This window comes from Euprymna scolopes, chromosome 10 (genome assembly GCF_053919585.1).
Source record: "Euprymna scolopes isolate OS-2025 chromosome 10, ASM5391958v1, whole genome shotgun sequence".
Taxonomy (NCBI): Eukaryota; Metazoa; Mollusca; class Cephalopoda; order Sepiida; family Sepiolidae; genus Euprymna; species Euprymna scolopes.
The window spans coordinates 94,280,098-94,304,951 of record NC_136491.1 but is presented as its reverse complement, the minus strand read 5'-3'; the positions used below and the strand labels follow the sequence as shown (position 1 = coordinate 94,304,951).

The 24,854-nt window shown below is 34.6% G+C and overlaps 1 protein-coding gene across 2 annotated transcripts in view; it reads left to right on the top strand.

Annotated features, from left to right (window-relative positions):
- LOC145286145 (chitinase-3-like protein 1) overlaps nt 1-24,854 on the top strand; it is a 68,219-nt gene that overhangs the window by 14,286 nt on the left and 29,079 nt on the right. For both annotated transcript variants that reach the window (XM_080134874.1, XM_080134873.1), the window contains exons 3-5: nt 7,986-8,184; nt 11,094-11,352; nt 23,307-23,431. In XM_080134874.1, the coding sequence (XP_079991000.1) occupies nt 7,986-8,184; nt 11,094-11,352; nt 23,307-23,431 (583 nt within the window). The remainder of the gene's footprint in view (nt 1-7,985; nt 8,185-11,093; nt 11,353-23,306; nt 23,432-24,854) is intronic.

The following is a 24,854-nucleotide window of genomic DNA, read 5'->3' as shown; positions in this document are numbered from 1 at the left end:
TCCTATACAACTAACATCGTATGAAAAGTGTATGTGAACGGGTATTTATATATATATATATATATATATATATATATATATATATATATATATATATATATATATATATATACTACTATAATAATTTAAATATCTACAGACACTAGTGTTTCATCCTTTCGGGAATCACCAGTGCAGGGAGTCACGACTACAGCATATATAAACACATGGTAACACGAATTCCAAGCATTATATATAGCCTGATGATTCCTTATGGGAGATTAAACGTTGAAGATACTGTGTAGCTTAATTGCCATATATTTTCATAAATTACTACAGCCCTACTGACATACTGAATACTGTTGAAGTAAATATTGAAAACTGATAAATGAAATCTTGTATCTCTCTATTAGATTTTATGTAGTTCCATTATATATATATATATATATATATATATATATATATATATATATATATATATATACTCGGGTTTTTTTATATTCAAAAGTAATGAATTCAACGAGGTTGTTAGATAGTGCTCAATAAAAAGAGCTGATAATACTTGTTTATTGTTATATAAACATGCTCACATCCCGCTGCTACAAATAACCTTATTCATTGAACTTTTGAATAGTCAAGTCGCTGCCTGATGATATCTGTTGTTTGATTGAAACAAGTGGCTATTTGTAGCAGCGGGATGTGAGCATGTTTATATAACAATAAACAAGTATATATATATATATAAAGAGAGAGAGAGATGTGTGTGTGCGTGTGTTCCCTATAAAAATAAATATTAGAGAATCTACATAAAACTTGTCACTATAACCAAAACAGGTGCAGTCTCTAGCAATCCATTACTTCTGTACTTAGTGTAAATACATATTCTTGTTAACTTTACCACCTTGTTGTCTTATTTATTTTCGACTCTTTAAAAACCACAACACTACTTGTTTAATTGAAATGTTACCACGATTCTACAGATTGGTTTAGTCTGTTCCATGGCATATCAACCCATTTTATATTATTTTATGCTGGAACATTACAATTCCTTGAACACGTTGCTATTTTTGTCCATAGCTGTTGGGATGGGAGTATTAGCTTATACCTTCCTTAACAGTATTATTGTAAAAATAAATACATTTGATCTGTTAGTATTTTAACTTAGCATGTCTGATTCCATAGTCTAAGCGTATCCATTAGATCAAATTAAAAGTGTGTTAAGTTAGATCTAGAAGGTGAGTGTTTAATTTTGGTATTTCTGATTGATCTTCTGTATAATAAAATGTTCGTTGTTTCTGAATTTTTGAGATGAGGATTGATAATTTTGTGTTATTTGGATTATTTGGACTACTATTCTCATCTCAACGTTTCTGTCGATGTAAATTCCGACCTTCTTCGGGTGTATCTTATTGAACTCGAGAATATTTATGCCAAACTAAAGTATACAGAGTGGAACGATAAAGTTTTTGCCCTAAAGAAAACAACACTACAGCTTTATTTTAAAACTTTTATCGGAAACATCAATTCAGGTAACTTGATTATACAGTAGAGCTGACATCTATTCAATTTACCTGCTCTCAGCCTCAATCACCGCCCTACTACGGGTCCGGAACTGAGAGCAGTATTTCAGCAAATACTGTTTGGAGGATAGCGGCGATCATCCTGTCTTTGGTGTTGTGAGAGGTCATGTTGGTGATGTTCTCGATGTATGATCAAACAAAGTAGTTCCGCAGGTTCAGGTCGAGGAAGGAGGTGGAAGCCAGTGAGAGAAGGGTACAAAGTCGTAGCATTCCTTCTAAAGCCAAGCCTGGGTCTCTTTGGACTTATAGGCCAGCACCGAGTTCTGCTGCCACACCCAGGGTCTGCCAGAGGTCATTTGATTTCACCAGGGGATCACCACATTCTTCAGCACATCTAGGTACACTTTGGTGTTGACTTTCAAGCCGACTTCTAAGATGTGAGGTGGCATGATGTGGCCCTCATTTGAAACCACACCAAAGACCATAACCATGTGAAGGTGCTGGCAATGGTCCTGTTGTCATAACTTGGATCAGTAGAGAGCATGAGTTGCACAGCACTGCATCTCCGATCTCGCTTGTTGAATATTGGGTTCTTTTTCAGACATGATAGAAGGCTCCTATCGCTCCTAGAATTTGTACACAACTAGCCAACTAGCAGATGGTCTGCAACAAAAAAAAACGAAAACCGGTTTTCATCAAAAGGAAATGGAATAATGGCGTCTTTTTTAGGGCTACAATTTTATCGTTCCATCCTGTATGTACGGAATTTTGAACTGAACTTTTTGTTTAATCTATGCACTTGATCCATCAGCCATGACTGGATAGAAGTCCTAAATAATTTGCAATTGTATCTTTTTTTTTTTTTTTAGAAAAAAAATTTTTTTTAATTTAATTATGAATTACTTTGGACTTCTACCTATTCATGGCTGACGGAATAAGAGCATGTTATCCCATGTTGATTAAATAATGAATTCCATTCGAAATTACGTGCAGATTACAGGGTTCAACAGAAAGATTTCGAGTTCAACAAGATACACCTGAAAAAGGTCGAAGGTTACATCAACCGAGATGTCGCGAAAATAAAACTTAAGATGAGAAGAATAGTCCTAATAATCCAAATAATACAAGATGTTGGTTGTTCACGAACTTTTTATTTGGTTATAAATTATGACTGTCGAGTTCTCAACCTTGTGTCGTACATGCAGTAACCAGATTGCTGTAATGCTCACCAAAATTTTAAACTCCACAAACTTTTATTGATCCTTGTAGACTGAGACAATGTCGTTCTGTAATCAAAGCTTCTGATTCATAATTTTAAAAGGATTAACTCAAATCAAAACTGATGCGGTCATTTATTCAATCTTATCTTTGTTTAAGATCAATGACCAATGGGTGAAGAAAGACCGAGAGTGATCAAAATCATTATTGCTTATGGAAATCGCTCCAGACAAGGCATGGAGCCATTCAATGATGAAAAGAGCTGAAACAAAACATAACTAAAATCAATCAAGGTCAAAAAACCAGTGATAAATGCTAGATGGTTAGATTTCGACCCCCGACCCCCCCCAAAAAAAAGACATCAATCCTGTCCTTTTTGTCAGAAACAACCCTCGTGTGAAAACTAATGGATAAAATAAAAGAAGTGAGAGTTTTGTTGAAAGTAAACCCACTCTCTTTAATTGTATTATTCAGTAGAAAGATGCTGAAACGCTTATCCAATCAGAAGGCAAGAGCAGCAGACCACAAGTTAAATTATAACTTGATTGATAAATTGATTGAATCGTTAATGGATTTTATGCAACGGAAAATTTTTCGTAGAAGATGGAAAGGTTTTGGCAATTGATTTAAACGAAAATGCGTTTCATCAGGTTAGGATATTTAAAAGTGTTTCGTTGTTTATATTCTTTCAAATCTTTAGTTCAGTTTATCTGAAAATGACTGAATTTTAAAATGAGTTTGTTTTTTTTTAATTCTCAAAAAAAAAAAAATTTAACTTTCTCCTGACAAAGAAAAAAAAATGGTGAAAGTATTTTTTCTTCGTCCATTTTCTTCATCAAAAAGTAAATATTTTTCATAATAACAAGATACAACAAGTGTTATTGTTCCCTTGAAAGTTGTTTCATTTTTTCCCCCCTGTGAGAACACTACTTTGTTTTGATTTTGACGCTGTTTTTTTTATTTTTTTTATTTGCTTTGTTTGTTAGCATTTGTCTTTCTTTTTACACAAATTTGCATTGATAAAGTTGCTTTTGTCTGGTTCAAAAGATGGACAACTAGTAGCAACTTTTCTTTAATCACCCTATCTCTTACGGTCATGTGACGTCCATTTCCACGGCCTAAGCAATTTTCAATAAACCAACCTCTCAGCGATCCCAATTTCCGGTGACGATTAAGTTAATTAGTATCGAATTTTCACAAGGGTCACACTGAGTGCATGATAACCCAGATCTGTAAGACAAAATCATTCCCAGGGTTTAATGAAAGACGGGTGACGTAAAGTTGAGGCAGAGAGCAAGAGGACAATCTCCATAAAGAAAACAGAAAGATGATAAAGAATGATGTCACGTTTTAGAACAGTGAGAAACAAAGATTTTTTTTTCAAATCAGTCTCTCCATAGAAGCCGTGCGAATAAGACACCACCAATAGTGTAGAAATAATTTAAGCAAAACGTTTCCTCAAGGCTTCTGTCTATTTGCATCACTTATTTTAGTAACTAGGAAATTAAGGTTAAAATTAAACAATTAGCTAAGATGACATTAGTCTCTCTTTCCTATGTCCATACTCTCCAAATAAAATCTTGAAGAAAAACTGCGTGAAAAAGAAGATTAGGTGCTTGTGCGGTATACTGGTTTTTCGAACAAATGTATTTAAGGTGAAGACACTATTACATATTTATGCGTCATTTCAAAATTGGTATAAATTCCAAATATTACGAAAAATAATCAAGTAGATGTGTTATTTTTCAGAAAAAAATCGTAGAGACTAGCAGTCAGACATTTTGTATTTTTTCTATAGTGAATTTTAAGAAAAGCAAGAGAAATAAATCAGTTTGTTATAAATAATGAGATTTTAAGAACTCCACGACTTTAATACTTTATTAAACCTATGATAAAACTTGATAATTCCATAAAACTTTATAATTCTATAAAAAATTTATAATTCTATAAATTCTATTTTTACTTTTTAATTATTTTTCTAGTGAATCGTTTTTTGTAATTTTTTGGAATTTATACTAATTTTGAAATGACACGTAATCATGTAATAGCGTTTTTACCTGAACTCTCTCTCTCTCTTCCTTTATTTTGTCCTTTAGTTCTCACATTCTATAAGCAATGTTTCTGACAAAAGGAGGGAATTGCTGTTTGCTCTGGTCAGAAGCTATCCATTTAATACTTAGTGTTGATTAGTTTTTACCTATTTGTTAGTTCTATACATTAAGTGGCTTCATACCTAATCTGAAGCAATTTCTGTAAAAAAAAAGATGCATCTGTTCAAAAACCCGTTAAACTGCACAAGCACTGCAGCTCATTGTATGGCAATCATAGATGAGACAGCGAGATAAAACATAACTATATATATATATATATATATATATATATATATATATATATATATATATATATCTGAAGAGAGGGAAAATAAACCATCTATAAAAAATTCAGTTCCAAACTACACTCGGTTAAAGGTCCAATCCCCAGTGCAGACGACACTCAAAATTCAATTGCGAATAATATGAAGGTGACTAGGGTTGTGACAACAGCATATTCTTTTTATTCTTTTGACTCTCGAGTATATATCCGACACAGACACAGTTAATCAACCGAGAACCATATCAGTCTATACAAATACATATAAGATATTAACAGATATATATTCAAGAGTTAAAACAATGAAAAGAATATGCTGTTGTCACAGCGCTAGTGATGACATATTTTACCCCGTTTGACAACATCGTCGATGACAATGTTGTCTGCCATAGACTTCTTTTCCTCAGTCTTCTCTTCTCTCACATCGGCAGCTGCCGAAGAAGGCGTGCAGGTTCACAACTATGAAAAAGTAAAATAAAATAAAACACCAAAACACGAACTCCAACACAATGTGTAAATTTCAGTTGCAGTGTGTGTGTGTGTGTGTGTGTGTGTGTGTGTGTGTGTTACCGTCGATTCTCTACGTCTACTTGCAAGGGAAAAAAAGAGGCAGTAGAAACTTTTGCGCGAGCCTTTTCTAGTCTCACACAAAAACACGCGTTCACATTTCAAGCTATATTACTTGTCATATACATACGCGCACACAAACATACGTGCACGTCCACACACGTACATATATTCACGTTCGCGTATATACATTCACATTCACGTGTATATACATACACACACACACTATCGTACACACATGTACTCACACACGCGCACACGTAAGCACGCATGGACAACGTCACTTCCCCTTTCAAAGGAAATCCACACATGCGCAAAAGACCACCGGAAACACCTATAAAAGCAAGAGCAAAAAGCAGCTTCTCCCTTTTTAGGACCAGCTTTCGAGCTGTGCGGTCTACAGACCGACAGCGTGCCTTTTCGGCATGCGCACGCACGCGCGTGCCTCACACCACTTGCTACTATGTGGGACAAAAAGCCAACAAACAGTACATACACTTTATACGCTTTCTATCTCCATAACCTGGATTGACTTTCTCACTTTATCTCCCCTTCGGTTTTGGACCACCAACACAGACATGTGCGTGACGCTCTACTGAGCTTAACCCTCTCTTTCTACAGGCCGGCTTGCCACTTCGCGATTCTCTATTGCATTCTCCTTTCCTTCCATGCGCGTAGTCGTCAACGGCTGAATGAACACGTGTACACCCAAGACTTTCATTTCTCAACAGAAAATAAACGACATGTTTATTTTATTCCAGCATTTGAGTTCTTAGTTTCCTTCATTCAATTCGTTTCATTATGTTTTCTTGTAGCGAGTTAGGGTTTTTATATCCTAGTCTTTTACACTTTTCACTCTTTAAAAATGGGTCTGTTGCGGACCGAAATTAATAAGAAAGATTTCAACTTTAAAAGAAAAATACGATTTAATTTCTTTTTTTTTTCTTTTTTTTTTCGAAAGAAAAAAAATTTGAATCGCATTTTTCTTCTTTATTTTGATAAAATATTTCTGCATCTTTAACGTGTGCTAAAAACAGTTGTATCTGTTAATTCAAAATTTTTATCTACGCCTACTGTCCGACAGTTGTCATCAGCTCATCTCGATCTGCTTTGAGACACACTCTGCATTTTACTTTTTTGCGACTATAAAACGAGAGATTTGAGGGAAATTCGCCCTGCTGCGTCAGTGAACGCACGGACAGATTCTCCCACCCGACCTATGAAGAGAAGAGAACTCGCCTCGCTGCGTCAGATTCTGTCACCAAACCTGAAGAGACATAATGAAGAAGAAAAGAAATAGGCACCAGTGAACTGAAGCCGATTACGCTCTCATGTTATGGGCCAAACGCCTTCAATTCTAAACACTGCCTAATTCATACAAACCAAAGAAGAGAGGAGGAAAAAGAAGACGAAGACGCCGGGCTGCTAGCTGTTGATGAAATTACCCGCTTTCCAGTTACAAGCCAGAACACGCATCACCGACAGCAGGATGACCGGCCTACTCTAACCATCTCCATCGTCCAAAAGATAAGTTACATTTTACGAACATTCATTCCTTGTCAATTCATTCATACCTACAAACATTTTACGAACATTCATTCCTTGTCAATTCATTCATACCTACAAACATTTTACGAACATTCATTCCTTGTTAAATCGTACATACCTGCAAACATTCTACGAACATTTCACCGTAATACAAACTGTCAAATATCTCCATCGAGCAATCCATTCTTCGTTAAATCACATTCCATCCTACGAACACTTTGCCTCTTCTAATACAAGTTGTTAGTAGTGAATAAAATCGGTTCTCAACCTTCAATATTCGTTTGTCTTTAATTATATGGAGTCAGAATCTACACACTTCCAACGTTATTCATTTCATGTATTCTTTGTTGTGACCTCTATGGCATCCTTTACCACCCCTAATCCTCTTTTTTTATAAATACCGAGGTCATAAAACTTACAACTGTCCCCATCTGTAACTACCGTCAACCGTTGCAAACATAAAATTGTTCACTACTGTCCCTAACTGTCGTGAAATGTCGCAAAATCCATTAGCGCTCCTTAAACTACCCGTAAATTGACTCCAAATATATTGACCTCTACTTTTTTTGTCATTTTGTTTCCGTTATTGCCGCACCTTGATTAACAATCCTATTCACCTTCTTTTGTTTTCTTGCCATTGTTCTGCTGATAAACTAATTTCTTTTTTTTTTCTTTCCTTTTTTTTTTTTTGTTATATTTCTTTTTCTCTTCCTCTCCTATTCCCTAACACTTGGAATGGACGTCAATAATAGCACGGTTGCATTTGGGATCTTTTATTTTCAGATATTCCTCCAGGTAATCGGATCTGGTGCTACTACACAAACTGGGCACAATATCGACTAGGTGACATGAAATATACGGTGGAACACATGGATATCTCATTGTGTACACATGCAGCATTTGCCTTTGCAATTATGAATAAACGCCATGCCATCAAAGCCTTCGAATTCAATGACGAGGATTCACCTTTCCAGAAAGGGATGTAAGTATACAATAAAAAATATCAGTGCAAGTCCGGAGTTCAACCTAATTTTTAAAAAAATACAGAAAAATCTTTAGCTAATGTAACGCGAAAATGTCATATTCCGAAAGTCAGATAAATTGATCAAGTAGTTTATGCTCATTGTTTGTTTATAAACAAGCAGTTAGAGCACAGAAAAAGTAGTGGACAAACGTTTGTTTAAATAGACATTTGGCGAGATAATTTATGGGCGCCGCTCCCGGGGGTCGATCGGTAGAACTGCTGACTGTCAATGCGATGATTCTAGGTTCAATCCTCGGCTTGAGAGAGGTGCTAGTCTAGCGGCACTGATGAGTTGTGATACAGCAAAACAGGACAGTATGTCGATGACTATATATATATATATATATATATATATATATATATATATATATATATATATATATATATATATATATCAAATCAGTTTTTTCTTTGCGATTTGGTGCAGAAGTGAATAATAGGTCAATCGTCGCTATTACAAGACAGATTTGGATCTCGGTGATTCAAATTGAATTGTCTCCCTTTATTTATTAAACATGGCGAAGCAAGGCATAACGTATTATATTCTTATTATTTTTGTTTATATTATTATTTTGATTCATTATTAGTAACAGCAACAACAACAATAATAATAACACATTATTAGTAAAAATATGAGAAATAACATGAATTCTTTTTATATTCTAATTACAATTCTTAATATTTTTGTTTATATTATTATTTTTATTTATTATTATTATTATTATTATTATTATTATTATTATTAGTAGTAGTAGTAGTAGTAGTAGTAGTAGTAGTAGTAGTAGTAGTCTTTTTTCTTCTATTATTACTATCATTACGTTTACTGTTTTACTGTTACAGTTATTGCTATGATTATTATATATTTTTTTTACTATTATTACTATCGGTAGTATCATTATAATTTATATTATATTTTTCTCAAGATTAATATTATCATTAACATTATTATTACTTTCTTATTCTTACTATTACTAATAATATCACTACTAGTAGTAGTAGTAGTAGTAGCAGTAGTAGTAGTAGTAGTAGTAGTAGTAGTAGTAGTAGTAGCAGCAGTAGAAAGTAGTAAATTTATAATTTATAATTTGGAGATGTATGTTGAGTAAAAAAAAAAGCGGTCAATTTTTTTTAACTTTCACCCCTATTATGATTCCTTAACATTTAGTTTTTTGAACTCAAATCAAGTTATTAAGTTAGATCCATGTCCGAGGAACCTATATCTAAAATTTCAAGTGTTTAGACCCAAAATTGTCGGAGGAGTTTGGTAGAGTTCTTAAAGGTCAAATCGTTGAACTTTGACCCCTTAACAGCCAAATTTCTGGCCGAAAACCGATCACAAAGATTTTTCTAAATCTCAGTACCCTCTATATCAAATTTCGAGTCTGTAGACTTAAAATTGACAGAGTTATTGCATAGGGAAATGTACACAGACACACACACAGACACGTTCACTCTTATTTATATATATACTAGGATTTCAGCCCGGCGTTGCCCGGGTGTTTCGATGTGTATGTTGAGCAACAAAAAAAAAGTGGTAGTAGGAAGGCAGGCTCGAACCCGTACCACAAAGAAGGAAAAGAACGGGGTAGACCCTAACGTTTATGCTGTTACAACCACCGCCAAACCGGAAGCGTCATTTTTTAAAATTAAGGCTAGATAATATAAAGGAGAGGATAACTTTCAAAAATATTGGCGAAAACAGTGACCTCCTCCTGTAGAAAAGTGCCTCGTTGAAGGGGAAGATAATAATGTTTTTAGCCAATTTTTCGATATTTGTCGTATAAAAGGTCAAACTTTAAAACGATACTGATCTTGGTAAAATCCGTCGCCTCTATTGAAAGTTTAAGGCAGACATACAAACAGACATACATACATTTATATATTGGTAACTAAAAATTTTCGACCCAAACTGATGAAAAAGCTTGCCCTATCTCTGAATACCCTTTATGTAAAATTTCAAATATTTAGACCAGAAATTGTCTGAGTAATTTGGAAGAGGCCGCAGGGGTAAATTTTTTTAAACTTTGACCCCTATTATAACCCCTTAAAATTTATTGTTTTGGGCTCGAATTAAGTTATTAAGTTAGATCTATGTCCAAGGAACCTATATCTAAAATTTCAAGTGCATAGACCCAAAATTGTCGGAGGAGTTTGGTAGAGTTCTCAAAGGTCAAATCGTTGAACTTTGACCCCTTAATCGCCAAATTTCTGGCCAAAAACCGATCACATCGATTTTCTCAAATCTCAGTACCCTGTATATCAAATTTCAAATCTTTAGACTAAAAATTGACAGAGTTATTGCGTAGGGAAATGTACACAGCTACACACACAGACACAGATACACACAGACACATTCACTTTTATATATATATATATATATATATATATATATATATATATATATATATATATATACCCAAGGGAGGGGGTCCTCTCCTAGGCTGACACTTGATCTGCACAAGAGATACATTGATAATCAAATATTTCATTAAAGTTATCTCAAACACTGTGTTAGTAAAGAAGTTTAGAACATAATTTTCCTCTCCACAATTGACTTTTTGAATATGTTATAGTATATCTTTCTTGTGGTCTCTTGATTTTACTTGATTTTAGGATATAAATTCATCTAGTCTGGTGGAGTATCCAGCTTAGTAGTGACATTACTTGGAGAAGGTGTACTATTCCTCGAAAAAGCCAATGTGGGTTAGCCATACCAAGGAGATCTTATTAGACACTTCAAATATGTGCGTGCGTGTGGAAACCTTCATTCATACACATTTTAGAAGTGGCATAAATGAGTATAGATATACCTTTTGCTGTTAGTCTATTCTCCTGAACATCTTCTTATATCGCCCTCTACTCTTCAGGTATTCTAAATTTAATGCCCTGAAAAGTCAACATCCGAAACTCAAAACTTATCTGTCTGTTGGAGGATGGAACTTTGGAGCAGAGCCATTTACCGATATGGCCAAATCACCCGAGACCCGATTAACTTTCATCAAATCAACCATTCCCTTCTTACGGAAATACAACTTTGATGGTTTGGATTTAGATTGGGAATATCCAGCAGATCCTAGCAGGAACGGCACCCGTGAAGATAAGCAGTACTTTGTTTCACTGATAAAGGTAGGTGTTTACATCGTATACTCGATACAAATTTGCAATCTTTTTCTAAAGATATTACACTTCTCAATTTTTTAGATGAGCGCTGATTGATTGTATTATTTGTTTTTATCGGACTATTGTTCTCATCTTGAGTGTTATTCGGGCAACGTTTTGGTCGGTGTAGCCTCCGACCTTCGTCAGGCATCTTAGAAAAGAAAAGAGAAATGTTACTGGCTCCATAGATGGTTTCGTATTCTTGGAATTGTTTTTGTTTTGTTCGCCGTGATTTCGTATGTATGAAAAAAAATCTGTTTTGGTTGATAAGGCGAGGTAAGTTAATAAATTAAACTTAAGATATCAGCAGTATATATGAACCTCTAATTATAAAGAAAAACAAAAACAAAAATTATACAGTGTCTCCTTAAAATTTCAGCAGTAAAAGAGAGATAATCCAGTCAAACTTTATTAAGTTACCTCCCCTTGTCAATTAATTCTTTTTCATACATACGAACCACAGTAAAAATAAAAAACAAAAACAACTCCAAGAATATGAAATCATCTATGGAGTCAGTAACTTTTTTTTTAAAATGTTTCGGAATTTTTTAGATAAGAATTGATGATTAGTAGGGGTGTGACAAGAGAATATTCTTATCATTGTTTTGACTCTCGAGTATATATCCGACACAGTTAGACACAGTTAATCAATCGAGAACAACATCACTCTATCTAACAACATATAAGATATTAACTTATATATACTCGAGAGTCAAAATAATGAAAAGAATATCTTGTTATAGCCCTAATGATTAGTTTTATCTGAATTATTCGGACTACTATTCTCATCTTGGATGTTATTTTTCACGTTTCAGACGCATTAATCAATAGCACAACAAATAAAAGTGATTAATGAGTTCAAGGTACAGATTCCTGAGTCCAACAAAATGCATCTAAAAAAGGTTGGCAGTTACATCAGCCGAAACGTTGTGTGAATAACATGCAAAATCAGTCCAAATACCCCAAATAATATGAATTTTCTAAAGACTTTCAAAAGAAAAAAGTGAGACACAACTAACATAAAGAGAAATTTGAATGCATGTAAACCAAATGAACTTCAATCTATGCCTGACTTGTCCACCATGTTTCAATTAGGGATGTCCAACAGTCTTGGTTTTTTCACAATGATATATTCCAAGAGTAAAAAATGCATTGTGAATGTACTTTCAGCAGTCTCGTAAATCCTGCGGCACCTACTCTTTTCTTCAATCTTCACTTTCGATGAGCAATCGGGGGGAGGGGGATGATTCTGTGACCTGAGTCAGCTATTGTTTAATGTGAGCGACACAGCACATAGAGATCGCTTGAGTATGTCTATTTCTTTCTGTCTATGTTGCCATGTCACTACTAGAATTAAAGTGTAGTATCTGTTCTGAATGCTACACTTAGTCTATTCTGTCCTCAGTCAGTTAGTTAAAACTAAAGTAATTTAAATTTTTGTTCCAATCCAGAGTGTACCTTTTTGGGGAGCTGAATTTTACACGCATTAAAAACTGACCTTATGTCTAACTTTGCTCTTGTGGGGAAACAAGCCTTTTACTGCCATATAAATGGCAATTGCTATGGCTTTTCATTTTTCAATGTTCTGTAGAAGCAGTGCCGGTGTGTAGAGTTGATCTGTCTCCCTTTATTCTTCTTCTTGTGTATTTCAAACGTTTTATTTCTTTCCAATAGAAATTGCCCCAAATCAAAGCATGAAGCCACTTGATGTAAGGGCTAAAAAATCCCATTTCAAGGTCAAAAACTAGCCAGCAATAAATTTTATATGAACAGATTCCAACCCAGAAAACAGCAATTCGTCTTCCCTTGTCAGAAATATCGCTCATGGAATGTGAGGACTAAAGGACAAAATAAGGGAAGCAAGAGTTACGAGGCTGCCGAAAGTAAACCCAGAGTCCACTTTATATTCTCCATGATTTATAAAGAAAATCTGCTTACTCATGCTCTCTGTGTTTCTGTTTTCAACTGACCTCAACTGACCTCGATTGACCTCTACCATTCCGATTCTGCTTATGTAGTCAAATTGTCTTCATTCAGTCCATCTTTTTCAATCCTCTCATGGTGTTGTTCGTAGTCCAGCTGACAATCTTATTAACACTTTATCCTTGAGTGTTTTGGGCCTTGCTAACTTACACAGTGCACTGTCCACTGAATCCTTAAGAAAATTCAGAATCGTTTCTGCCATCGAACTATATTTCATACAAATGCACTTCATTCTATGTGTTACTTGTCCACCAAATCTCAATCACGGATGCCCAACAGCCTTTGTTTTATCGTTGTTCAATGGTATGTATTAAATGTGCATCTCTGCATTGCAAGCACACATAAATGCGATTAATTTAGACTGTAAAGGCTCTCCACAGTTCAAGAATAGTCTGGGGATTGTTCTGAAATTATCTTTGAGATAACCTTACTGAAAATTTCTGAGGGCTTAAGTTTCATCGAGTGTGAAACTTATTCAAGAATACACCTCATACCTATGAGATAATTACCAAAGTGTCCCCACATGTAATGAACTGCAATAGATCCAACCATGCCGTTTCTAACGTTCTGATGCAGTTATGAAATTTTGCTGTTGTCTTTAGCATTCCGTTGTGTCATTGTTCTGGTGTCCATTGGAAAACTGTCATTTATATCATGTTTATCTTATTTAAGTGAATGAATTGTATTGGATACAACACAAAAGATGAAAGAACCTTCCTAAGGCTTCATTTATCTAATAAAAATATACAAGAAAGAAAGAAATATATCCTATTTGTTGGTGGGATCCTTCTACCGCTCCAGAAGATATCTCACTACTGATGCAATTCTCTATCTATATAAAAGCCAAGTACGTCCATGTTTGAATGATATATTTGTGTTACGTTGCGCAAGGACCCCAGGTTGGGAATGGTCGTAGTTAGTAAGTTCTCCGCTGCAACAAACCTAGCAGCCGACTTTTATTGATCGTTTATTTTGTTTAGGACTCTAGGTGCCATAGTAACGGCCAAGACAGCAGAGTTATTTCCCCCTTGACCGTGCATTTTTTTCTTACTTGTCGTCAGCTGTCAACCGCTTGTCATAACAACGTTGCCGGCTGAAAGAAAATTAACATGCACACAAAAATCAGACGTAACTCAGCACTCCAATTAAGACGTAAGACACACTGGCTTTTTGTATAAAAATATATTTTGTGTTAGAAATATTTTTCTCGTTCTGTACATAGAGATTTTTAACAGTTCACAAATTAACGGTGCGGCTTACTTTTCTGTTTCAGTGATGAAGAGGGGGGGAAACGTTATGCTCTCGACAACGCACGTCTCATCTATCGGCGTCTCTCTCTCTCTCCTTCTCTCTTTCTCTCTCTCTCTTTCTCTCTGCTGGACTCCAAAAATCACCTCTTTTTATTGGCATGTGTGTTTGCTCAGTAATTTTCCACGCCACTGGTCGATCAACTCTGTTATCGATAATGGATCACGCATTTCCTGGTCATGTTTCTCAGTTTTCGTTGTACACATGCATTGCTGCATCTGACCCAGACAGCTGACCGACTATTGAATTTATTTATACACGTGCGTTGCCAAACTCGTGCTAGCTTCATATGACATTCCGTTCTTACATTGCAGTGCAAGGAATGTTTCAGCTAAAAATGCGTCTCCCCACAACATCGTCGTCCGATTTCTCTGTTTACGACGTAATTATTTTTGCCGCATCGACTGGTGGACAATCGATATTCGATGGCCACCTTTCAAATCTTTTATTATTTATCTTTTTTTTTTAAGAAGTTTTTCTTTTCAGTTATGTATCGGATGGTCCCAGCCATCCATTACATAACATTTGCTTTATATATAGTGAGAGATGGACATTCAATTCACAGTGACGTGAATTCTCAGATTTTTAGTGGAATTCAGCTTCTTTTTTTTTTTTTTTTGAATCCAAGAAAAGCATATTTCTGTCTAAATCGCTAGAACTTCCCATCATGCCAGTTCTCCAAGTTTTGGTCGAATTCCACATTTTTTTTTTTTTTTGTAAATAAAAAAAGACTGATTTCTACTAAATTGCAAAAGTTTTATTTCCTTATGTTTTTGTCACTATTTGGCTGCATTTATTTGTCTCTCTCTCTCTCTCTCTCTCTCTCTCTCTCTCTCTCTCTCTCTCTCTCTATCTATCTATCTATCTATCTCTCTCTCATTTTATCTTTTTCTCTTTTCTTGTTCTTTTTTGCTCCCTCTTCCTCCTCCTGTTTTGTCTTTGACAATTCTTTCTGAAAATGCTAATTTTGCCAGGAAGTTTCTCCAAGGTAAGAGAATTAGATGATGTTTGTTTAATTAAAGAATGACTTCCTGCTTTTTTCGCCCCATGCGTATTCAGTATTTTTCTTTTAAGTTGCTGTACTTGTTGATTTTTTGTGCTGTCCTATCTTCACACACACACACACACACACACACACACACACACACACACACACACACATAGTGTCATGTTCTCTGAAGTTGAAAAATTCATCTTGATTTCATCTTTGTTTGCGATTAGTTACTCACATTCCTTGATCCACCAACTGATTGTGCATCTCATCATTTTCCATCATGTCATTAAAAAGAGACAAATAAACCCTTAGTCTCTTGTCGTCTTTATCTGATTATTCCATAATTCCAACCGAGAGATCTTTCTAAGATTCTAATTCTTAGTCTCTTGTCGTCTTTATATTTTTAATTGATTACAATCTACTTGATTTTTCTTATCAACCTATTTTTGGACCCAGAAAGTTCTAGAACAAAAATGCTGTCTTTTTTTTCTTTGTTTTTCTTATCATTTTGTATTTGTTTGGGATGGAGCATCCTAGTGGATGCAAGACATTCACTGACTATCCCATAATTCCAACCGAGAGATCTTTTTAAGATTCTAACCGCCCCTTTAAGTCTAATTGTTTATATCTTTCTTGCACTTGATCCATTGGGGATATTTGCTGGGTAGGTTTTGAATTTTTTCATGAGTCCAGTTGCTCTTATAATTGCTGGAACAATGGCGATTTTTTTTTAATTCTAGTTTCTTTTCATGTTGTACATTAGACCTTAGTATTTTGTGATTCTCTCTCTCTCTCTCTCTCTCTCTCTCTATATATATATATATATATATATATATACCTATCTATCTATCTGCCTCCCTCCTTCTCTCTCTCTCTCTCTCTCTCTCTCTCTCTCTCTCTCTCTCTCTCTCTCTCTCTCTCTTTATATATATACTAGTAAAAGTACCCGTCCTTGACTGGGTTCAAAACAGCCTACAGAAAATGGACTGATTTATGTAAGTATGAAAGGTTATGAAAAGGAAGGGTTGTAAAGAGATAGCTTCGAATTTGGGGTACCAAAACCAAAGCAAAATATGATAAAAGTAAAAATAAAATAGATAAACCCCATAATTTATTATACCATACCTGTTCACACTGAAACACTTATCACAATATTCTGTGGATCTATATTAAAAAACCTTATTAAACTTTGTGACATATTTCCATTCTATGGAGGTCAGGCACAAACTAACACCCCATAATTTTATTATACTATATTTCTTCAAACTGAAGCATAATTATCAAAGTATACTTACGCAAATAGATATGAAAAGTCTTTACTAAAGTTTGTACCTATTTCCATTCTATGGAGGCCAAACACGAACGCAGACCCCACAATTCTATTATACCATCCCTATTTAAGTTAAAACATATTTATCAAAGTATTATTATGTACATCTATATCAAAAACACTTGTAAACGTTTTTTTTTTTTAATTTTTAAATTTTGTATTTCCATACTTTGTGGATCAGGCGCGTACGCAGACCCCACAATTTTAATGAATCATCATTATGCCAGATCAAACATACTCATTCCTGTGTCTCGATACATCTTCTATCATTATATGTGATCTGTCTTCTATAATAATCAACCATATAGGAGCCTATTCGTGACCAGACACACCCACAGACGTTCAGCTTTATATTATACTAGCAAAAGTACCCGTCGTTGATTGGGTTCAAAAACAGCCTACAGAAAATGGACTCTGATTTATGAAAGTATGATAGGTTATGAAAAGGAAGGGTTGTAAATTTGGGTTGAATTTAGGGGTATCAAAACCAAAGCAAAATATGATGAAAGTAAAAATAAAATAGATAAACCCCATAATTTATTATACCATACTTGTTCACACTGAAACACTTATCACAATATTCTGTGGATCTATATTAAAAAAACCTTGTTAAACTTTGTGACATATTTCCATTCTATGGAGGTCAGGTGCGAACGAACACCCCATAATTTTATTATACCATATTTCTTCAAACTGAAACATAATTATCAAAGTATACTTACGCAGATAGATATGAAAAGTCTTTATTAAAGTCTGTGCCTATTTCCATTCTATGGAGGCCAGGCACGAACGCAGACCGCACAATTTTATCATACCATCCCTATTTAAGTTAAAACATACTTATCAAAGTATTCTTATGTACATCTATATCAAAAACACTTGTAAACGTTTTTTTTTTATTTTTTTATTTCTATACTTTGTGGGCCAGGCGCATACGCAAACCCCACAATTTTAATGAATCATCATTATGCCAGATCAAACATACCCATTAGGAGCCTATTCGTGACTTGACACACACACAGACGTTCAGCTTTATATATATATATATATATATATATATATATATATATATATATTATGTCAGTTCCTTCCTATTCAGAAAGTCAGTCGGCTTTAATTGGCAAGCACTCTAAGTTGAAATGAAATAAGTCAGTTACTTGAGCTCACGTGCACAGATTGATGTTATAATCATAAGATCACTCTCGGCCGTCTTGACATTTATGCTTTATATAAAATGTTAATTTCAACTGTATGTTAACATTGGCCGTGCAGTTTGTTCCTTGCTAATGGAATCAGAGCTGGCTTTGTGGCTAGGTTCGAATTTTCTCACCAGTGGTAATCATGACTCCCTGCACTGATGATTCCTGAAAGGATGAAACACTAGTGTCTGTAGGTATTAAAATAATAATAGTAATAATTATATATATCTCGGACCTTCCATACTCAAAGGATTATCACTAAGGACCATTAGATTTTACCCACAATGTGGATTTATTCAACAAACTCGGACTCTGATCACATCATCCCACTCTATACAAGGGCTAGCACGTCACCCGGATACCATAATTTCATATCCTTTCTTTGTTTTTTCTTTTATTTTCTTTATATATATGCCCCTTAAAAGAATGTAATTTTCTTTGTATGTACTTAAGAGCAAAATTATTTCAAATTAGACCTAATATTTGCTAATGACCTTTCCTCTGAGGCGATGAACCTACATCGAAAATCCATGGGTTAAGGAAAATATCAGAATTTTATTCTTTGTCCAAAAAATAATTTTCCGTTTTGAAAAAAATAGATTTTTCTGGACGACATTTAAATAAAAAAAAAACTATAAATTCCATTTGGTCTATCAAGTATATTGAGATATTCTCTTTTTGGCTGAGATTGTCTTATATGATATCACCTCCTAAAAATATTTTGTAAGACTGGATACCACAGGATTCATTAATTTGTGCTCCTATTCACCTCAGAATTCTGATACCTTTTTTTTTTTTACATAGGCATCACCACTTATCAAGGCCAAGAGGCCACTCAAGGATAAGGGTTAAAGAGTGTACAGAAGACATTGGACAATATAGTAATCATTAGTAATGAAAATTTGGTAAATTTGATAACTTATATAGAACGGCTCATCAAGAACTTATTTACGTTAGACTTGAATACAACCATATTGTACAGCCGGAAAGCAGGAAAACGGAAGACAATTCCACAGGCGTGCAGTTCTAAGAAAGAAGTTTTGTTCATGGAATCTACGTTTAGGTTTAGGCACAGATAAAGAGTGGGGGGAATTATTGATAGTGTTTACAGCTAGACGAGTGTTTCTTGTGAAAGTTTGGCGAGGGGGGACCATAGATTGAAGCTCAGTTGAACACCTTCCATGAAAATAACGATACATCAGAGACAAACTCGCAACATCTCTTCTGTGATATATATTATATAAAGTATATATTATATATATATAATATAATATATACTTTTTTTTAGGAACTCCCTCCGCACCGGGTATCTAAGAAAAATCTAATTTGTTGCATTCTTTGTGGAAAAATATACAGTGTGGAACGATAGAATTGTCGCTTTAGAAAAGACAATATGATTTCATTTTTAATTTATGAAAACCAGTTTTCTTTTTTGTTGCAAACCATCTACTAGTTGGTCAGTAGTGTACAAATCCCAAGTGCAATAGGAGCCTTCTATCATATCTGAAAGTGACACAATGTTCAATGAGCGAAATCAGAGATGCGCCATTGTACAACACATGCTCTCTACCGATCCAGATTATGACAACAGGACCATTGTCAGCACCCTCAAAATTCATCGCTAGATTGACAAAAATCACAGGGACGTGCTGAGGATGATGAAAACAAAGTTTCCGGCCACAGTTATGGTCTTTGGTGTGGCTTCAAGTGAGGGCCACATCATGCCACCTCACATCTTCAAAGTCGGCTTGAAAGTCAACACCAAAGTGTACCTGGATGTACTGAAGAGTGTGGTGATCTTCTGGTGCAATCAGGTAGCCGCTGGAGGACACTGGGTGTGGCAGCAGGACTCAGTACCGGCCCGCAAGTCCAAAGAGATCTAGGCTTAGCTAGAGAAGGAGTGCTATGACTTTATACCCTTCTCTCACTGGCCCCCTCCTCCTCTGATCTGAACCTCCTGGACTATTTCGTTTGGTCATATGTCAGGAACATCACCAACATGACCTCCCACAACACTAAAGCCAGCGTGATTGTTGCCATCTGTCGAGTATTCACCAAGCTCCCATCAATACTTGTGGAAAAGGCATGCTCCCAGTTCCAGATCTGTGTGAAGTCAGTGATTGGGGTTGAAAGTGGCTACAATGAATAGATGTCCGCTTTACTACATAATCAAGTTATATAAATTGATGTTTTCAACAAAAAAGTTTTAAAATAAAGCTGTAGTGTTGTTTTCTTTAGGGCGATACTTTTATCATTCCACCCTGTAATTTCTAATTATCAGTTATTTCATTATGAATCACTTTATTCAACCTAAGTAATAGTCCTCTTGAGGTTAATAGTTTAATTCTCAGTAAGGTGTCTTTGCATCTGTCAGGTTCTGTTCAGTGCTAGGAGGTCCATCCTTCCAAATCTTACCTTCTCTTTTTGAGAATTTTTTAGTTTATTGGTAAACGCCTGAGGTGCCCTTACCGAGAATTCCAACACAGCTCCTCAGACCAGATTGCACATCTGTTAGTGTGTTAGTTATTCAAAACGTCACCTGACCTTGTGTCTAAGCCTCTATAGAGGTTGTTGGTTGGTTGTTTCTGTTTTACGGCAGATCAACCCTTTTCAGGTTATATGATGCTGGATCCAGTGATTTGGAAGAAAACATTGTTAATAGAATATATTTGTTTTTTTCAAGTCGGTTTCTATTCAACTCATAGTTGGGGCCCTAACAGGTACTACCACTCCGGGTCAGAGTGAACCTGAGAGCAATGGCAATTAAGAGGTGGCTCCACACTCCCCAAAGCCTGCAAGCTGGGGCCTTACCATCGGATATAGTTTAAGGTCATATCCAGGACCCCTCTATAGAGGAGGTCAATAAAACGTATGACAAAGTGAAAGATAAAGATCAATTTCAAATATCTACCACATGAAGCCTATCTAGTAGAAGACATAGAGATCTGTTGGTCTGAGGAGACTCGATTTTGAATGAGATCACAGCTGAAGCATGTATGCACATGGGTAGCCAATAATGTTTGTATCAATTAAGAAATTTATGCTATAATGCAGCTCTACCTATTATTGAGCACTATTTTATAAATATTCAAATTTCATTAAGGAAATAACTGCTATACAATCTCTTCTCTCTCTCTCTCTCTCTCTCTATATATATATATATATATATATATATATATATATATATATATATATATATATATATATATATAAAGCTGAATGTCTGTGTGTGTTCGTGTGTGTGTGTCTGGTCACGAATAGGCACCTATATAGTTGACTATTATAGAAAACTGATCTCATATAATGATAGAAGATGTATCGAGACACAGGAATGGGTATGTTTGATCTGGCAGAACGGTGGTTCATTAAAATTGTGGGGTCTGCATTCGCACCTGGTTCACAAAGTATGGAAATAAAAAAATTTTTAAAAAAACGTTTACAAGTGTTTTTGATATAGATGTACATAAGAATACTTTGATGAGTATGTTTTAACTTAAATAGGGATGGTATAATAAAATTGTGGGGTTTGCGTTCACGCCTGGCCTCCATAGAATGGAAATAGGCACAGACTTTAATAAAGACTTTTCATATCTATCTGCGTAAGTATACTTTGATAATTATGTTTCAGTTTGAAGAAATATGGTATAATAAAATTATGGGGTGTTCGTTCGCACCTGACCTCCATAGAATGGAAATATGTCACAAAGTTTAAGAAGGTTTTTTTTTTTATATTGATCCACAAAATATTGTGATAAGTGTTTCAGTGTGAACAGGTATGGTATAATAAATTATGGGGTTTATCTATTTTATTTTTCTATGGTTTTGGTACCCCTAAATTCGAAGCTATCTCTTTACAGCCCTTCCTTTTCATAACCTATCATGCTTTCATAAATCAGAGTCCATTTTCTGTAGGTTGTTTTTGAACCCAGTCAACGACGGGTACTTTTGCTAGTATATATATATATATATATATATATATATATATATATATATATATATATATATACTATTCACTCACTATGAGTTATCACATGTCAACATTAGAAATTGCACGTTGACAACAAGCAATGGTGTACCCTGAAGTCCAGGTGACAACAAGTCTCCCTAAATTTTCAGTACTCTCCAACTATGTCGTCAACCTTTGCAAATGAGTTTGCATCATCGTAACAGCTACTTTCCATAGACTTCTCGCTGGCAATGGCCATTGGTCTTCACTGGAATTTTGGTGGCAATAGGCCACCCCAAGATCCCAGTCCTCTTCACACTCATCCAGTGCTGGCCTGGTTGGTGCTCTCTCCATCCTTCTCAACTATTTGATGTGGTGTCAGTTTATTATTATTTCATGTATTCACATAAAATGTCACAAGAAGATATAATACTTTGTGTATCAATTTTACTTAAATAGTGCTCAATATGTGAGTAGAGCTAGTACGTTCTGAAAATATATTTATGGCAATCAAGCTATACAAAGGCTTCTCCGTTTCATCCTTCTTTATATATATATATATATATATATATATATATATATATATATATATATATATATATATATATATATATATATATATGTTATTTTTGTGACCTTGCAGGCAAGTAATAACCAAGATAAAAACAGTATTATAGTTAACAAGGAGTGTATTAGCAAAAGTATGTCACAAAAATACACATCATGATTCTGAAGCCATAACTACCATAAATCACTATTATTTACTTCCTTCCCACTGTAGAAAGATACAGCACAAGGTCGGAAGGTGGGAGGATCAAGCCCGTGCCCCTAAAGCAGGAGTACTCTGGCTTTTTAAAAATTGCCAATTGGTATTCCCTGGTCAGAGCATCTCAGCCGGTAAGCAACAAACTTACTCCACACGAAAGACGGAAGGGAAGGGCTGGGTGCATGATCCTCCTAGGACTACTCAGAATAAATAGATAAAAGACCACCAGATATATGATATATGTCTGTGATCGCGAGTGAGTGCCAAATGTATACCACAAACCACGATGTATTAGATATAACTGGACTTATTATCTCTGGGTGAGTTCATTATTCATGAAATAGGTAGATCAGCTTACTCTATAACAATTATTTACTGTAATATTGTACTTTCAGGAATTGTATGAAGCTTATAAAGAGGAAGCACAGAAAACTGGTAAACCCCAGCTGCAACTGACTATTGCAGCACCAGCACCACGAGTAAAAGTTAATGAAGGAATGGATGTAAAAAATTTCATACAGTAAGTATGTCTTACCCTTTAACCTTGTGTGATGCATGCGGAAAACCATGTTGTTGCAATCATTAAAAAAAAACACTAGAGCTCACTAATTGTATTCATACCTTGTTAGCTGCATGTCGCACTCCTGGATGATCTTTCCAGACTGAGGGATTGCTCTCCTGAAATCAAAGGTCATATTTTTGTTTTCAAAAGGACTAAATTGAGATAAAACTGATGGAAGGCAGGGGAGTTTTATTTAACTTGATCTTCGTTCCAAATCACTAACCAATAATATGAATAAACATTTGAAGATATCAAGATTTGAAAGCATAAAAACTTTTACCAAAATTATCAGATTTGTGATTAAATAATCCGAAAAGAGTTGATATGCTGTCAAACAAAACAACCAAACCAATAGCATTTTTAAACTCATTTTAATAAGTAGATTCTGGGTATTTGCTTTTTTTTTTTTTCATTTTAATCTACATGAATTATAAATTTTTGATAAATCTTAAAAGAAATCAATAAACAATACGAAAATAATTAATTTTATTATGTATTTTCTCATTTATAATCTAATAAATATGTTATATATTTATTTATAATTTAATAAATATGCTATGTATTTATTTATAATTTAATAAATATGTTATTTATTTTCTTATTTATAATTGAATAAAACACTACGTACAATCAAATAAGAGTGAATGAAACGTTTGCGTCAATTCTAAGACATTCCATGTATTTTATTTAGCTTAAATTTCGATTCATTTAATAAATACGTTTTTAATATTCCTAGGAAAAATGAATAAAGTCATAAAAATTTTTTCAAATACTATTATTTCATTAACTTATTTCTTTCTTGTGTAGAGGTACTCAAATCTTAGATCAATGGAAGTGTTGTATTTCTGTTGTGTTTAACACACTGATATATGAAAATATAACAATATATCTTTATTGCCGGTGACAGTGATGTGTGGTCGATTGTTAGGAGGGAGACGCATTAACGTGAATCCAACAGGTTTATTCTTCTCAGGCCCAAATCGTGAATCAACTTTAATATCCATTTCGGATTGTTATTATATAACCATTTGTGATCACCCTAAACGTTATCACTGTAGCCACACCCAAAGGCCGTTTTATGCAGCGATAGTTGTTTCACAGAATTGACCTGATTTTGGTTCGACTTGATTACACCTGTACATACCTTTTGCCGAATATGACTTTTAAACCTCCAACATTGAACTTACCTTTTTGACAATTGATCATGGTTGTTGTTTCTTCTCATGCAAGTGCCTGATGTTAGGTTCATAATTTTAAGTAAAATAATCTTTTGATACATCTGATAACTATATTACATTGTTTTTTTGCATATCATTACCAAGTGCACCTCTTATCAAAATGATTTCTCGGTACACCCGACCTGGATATTTACCACAAATCA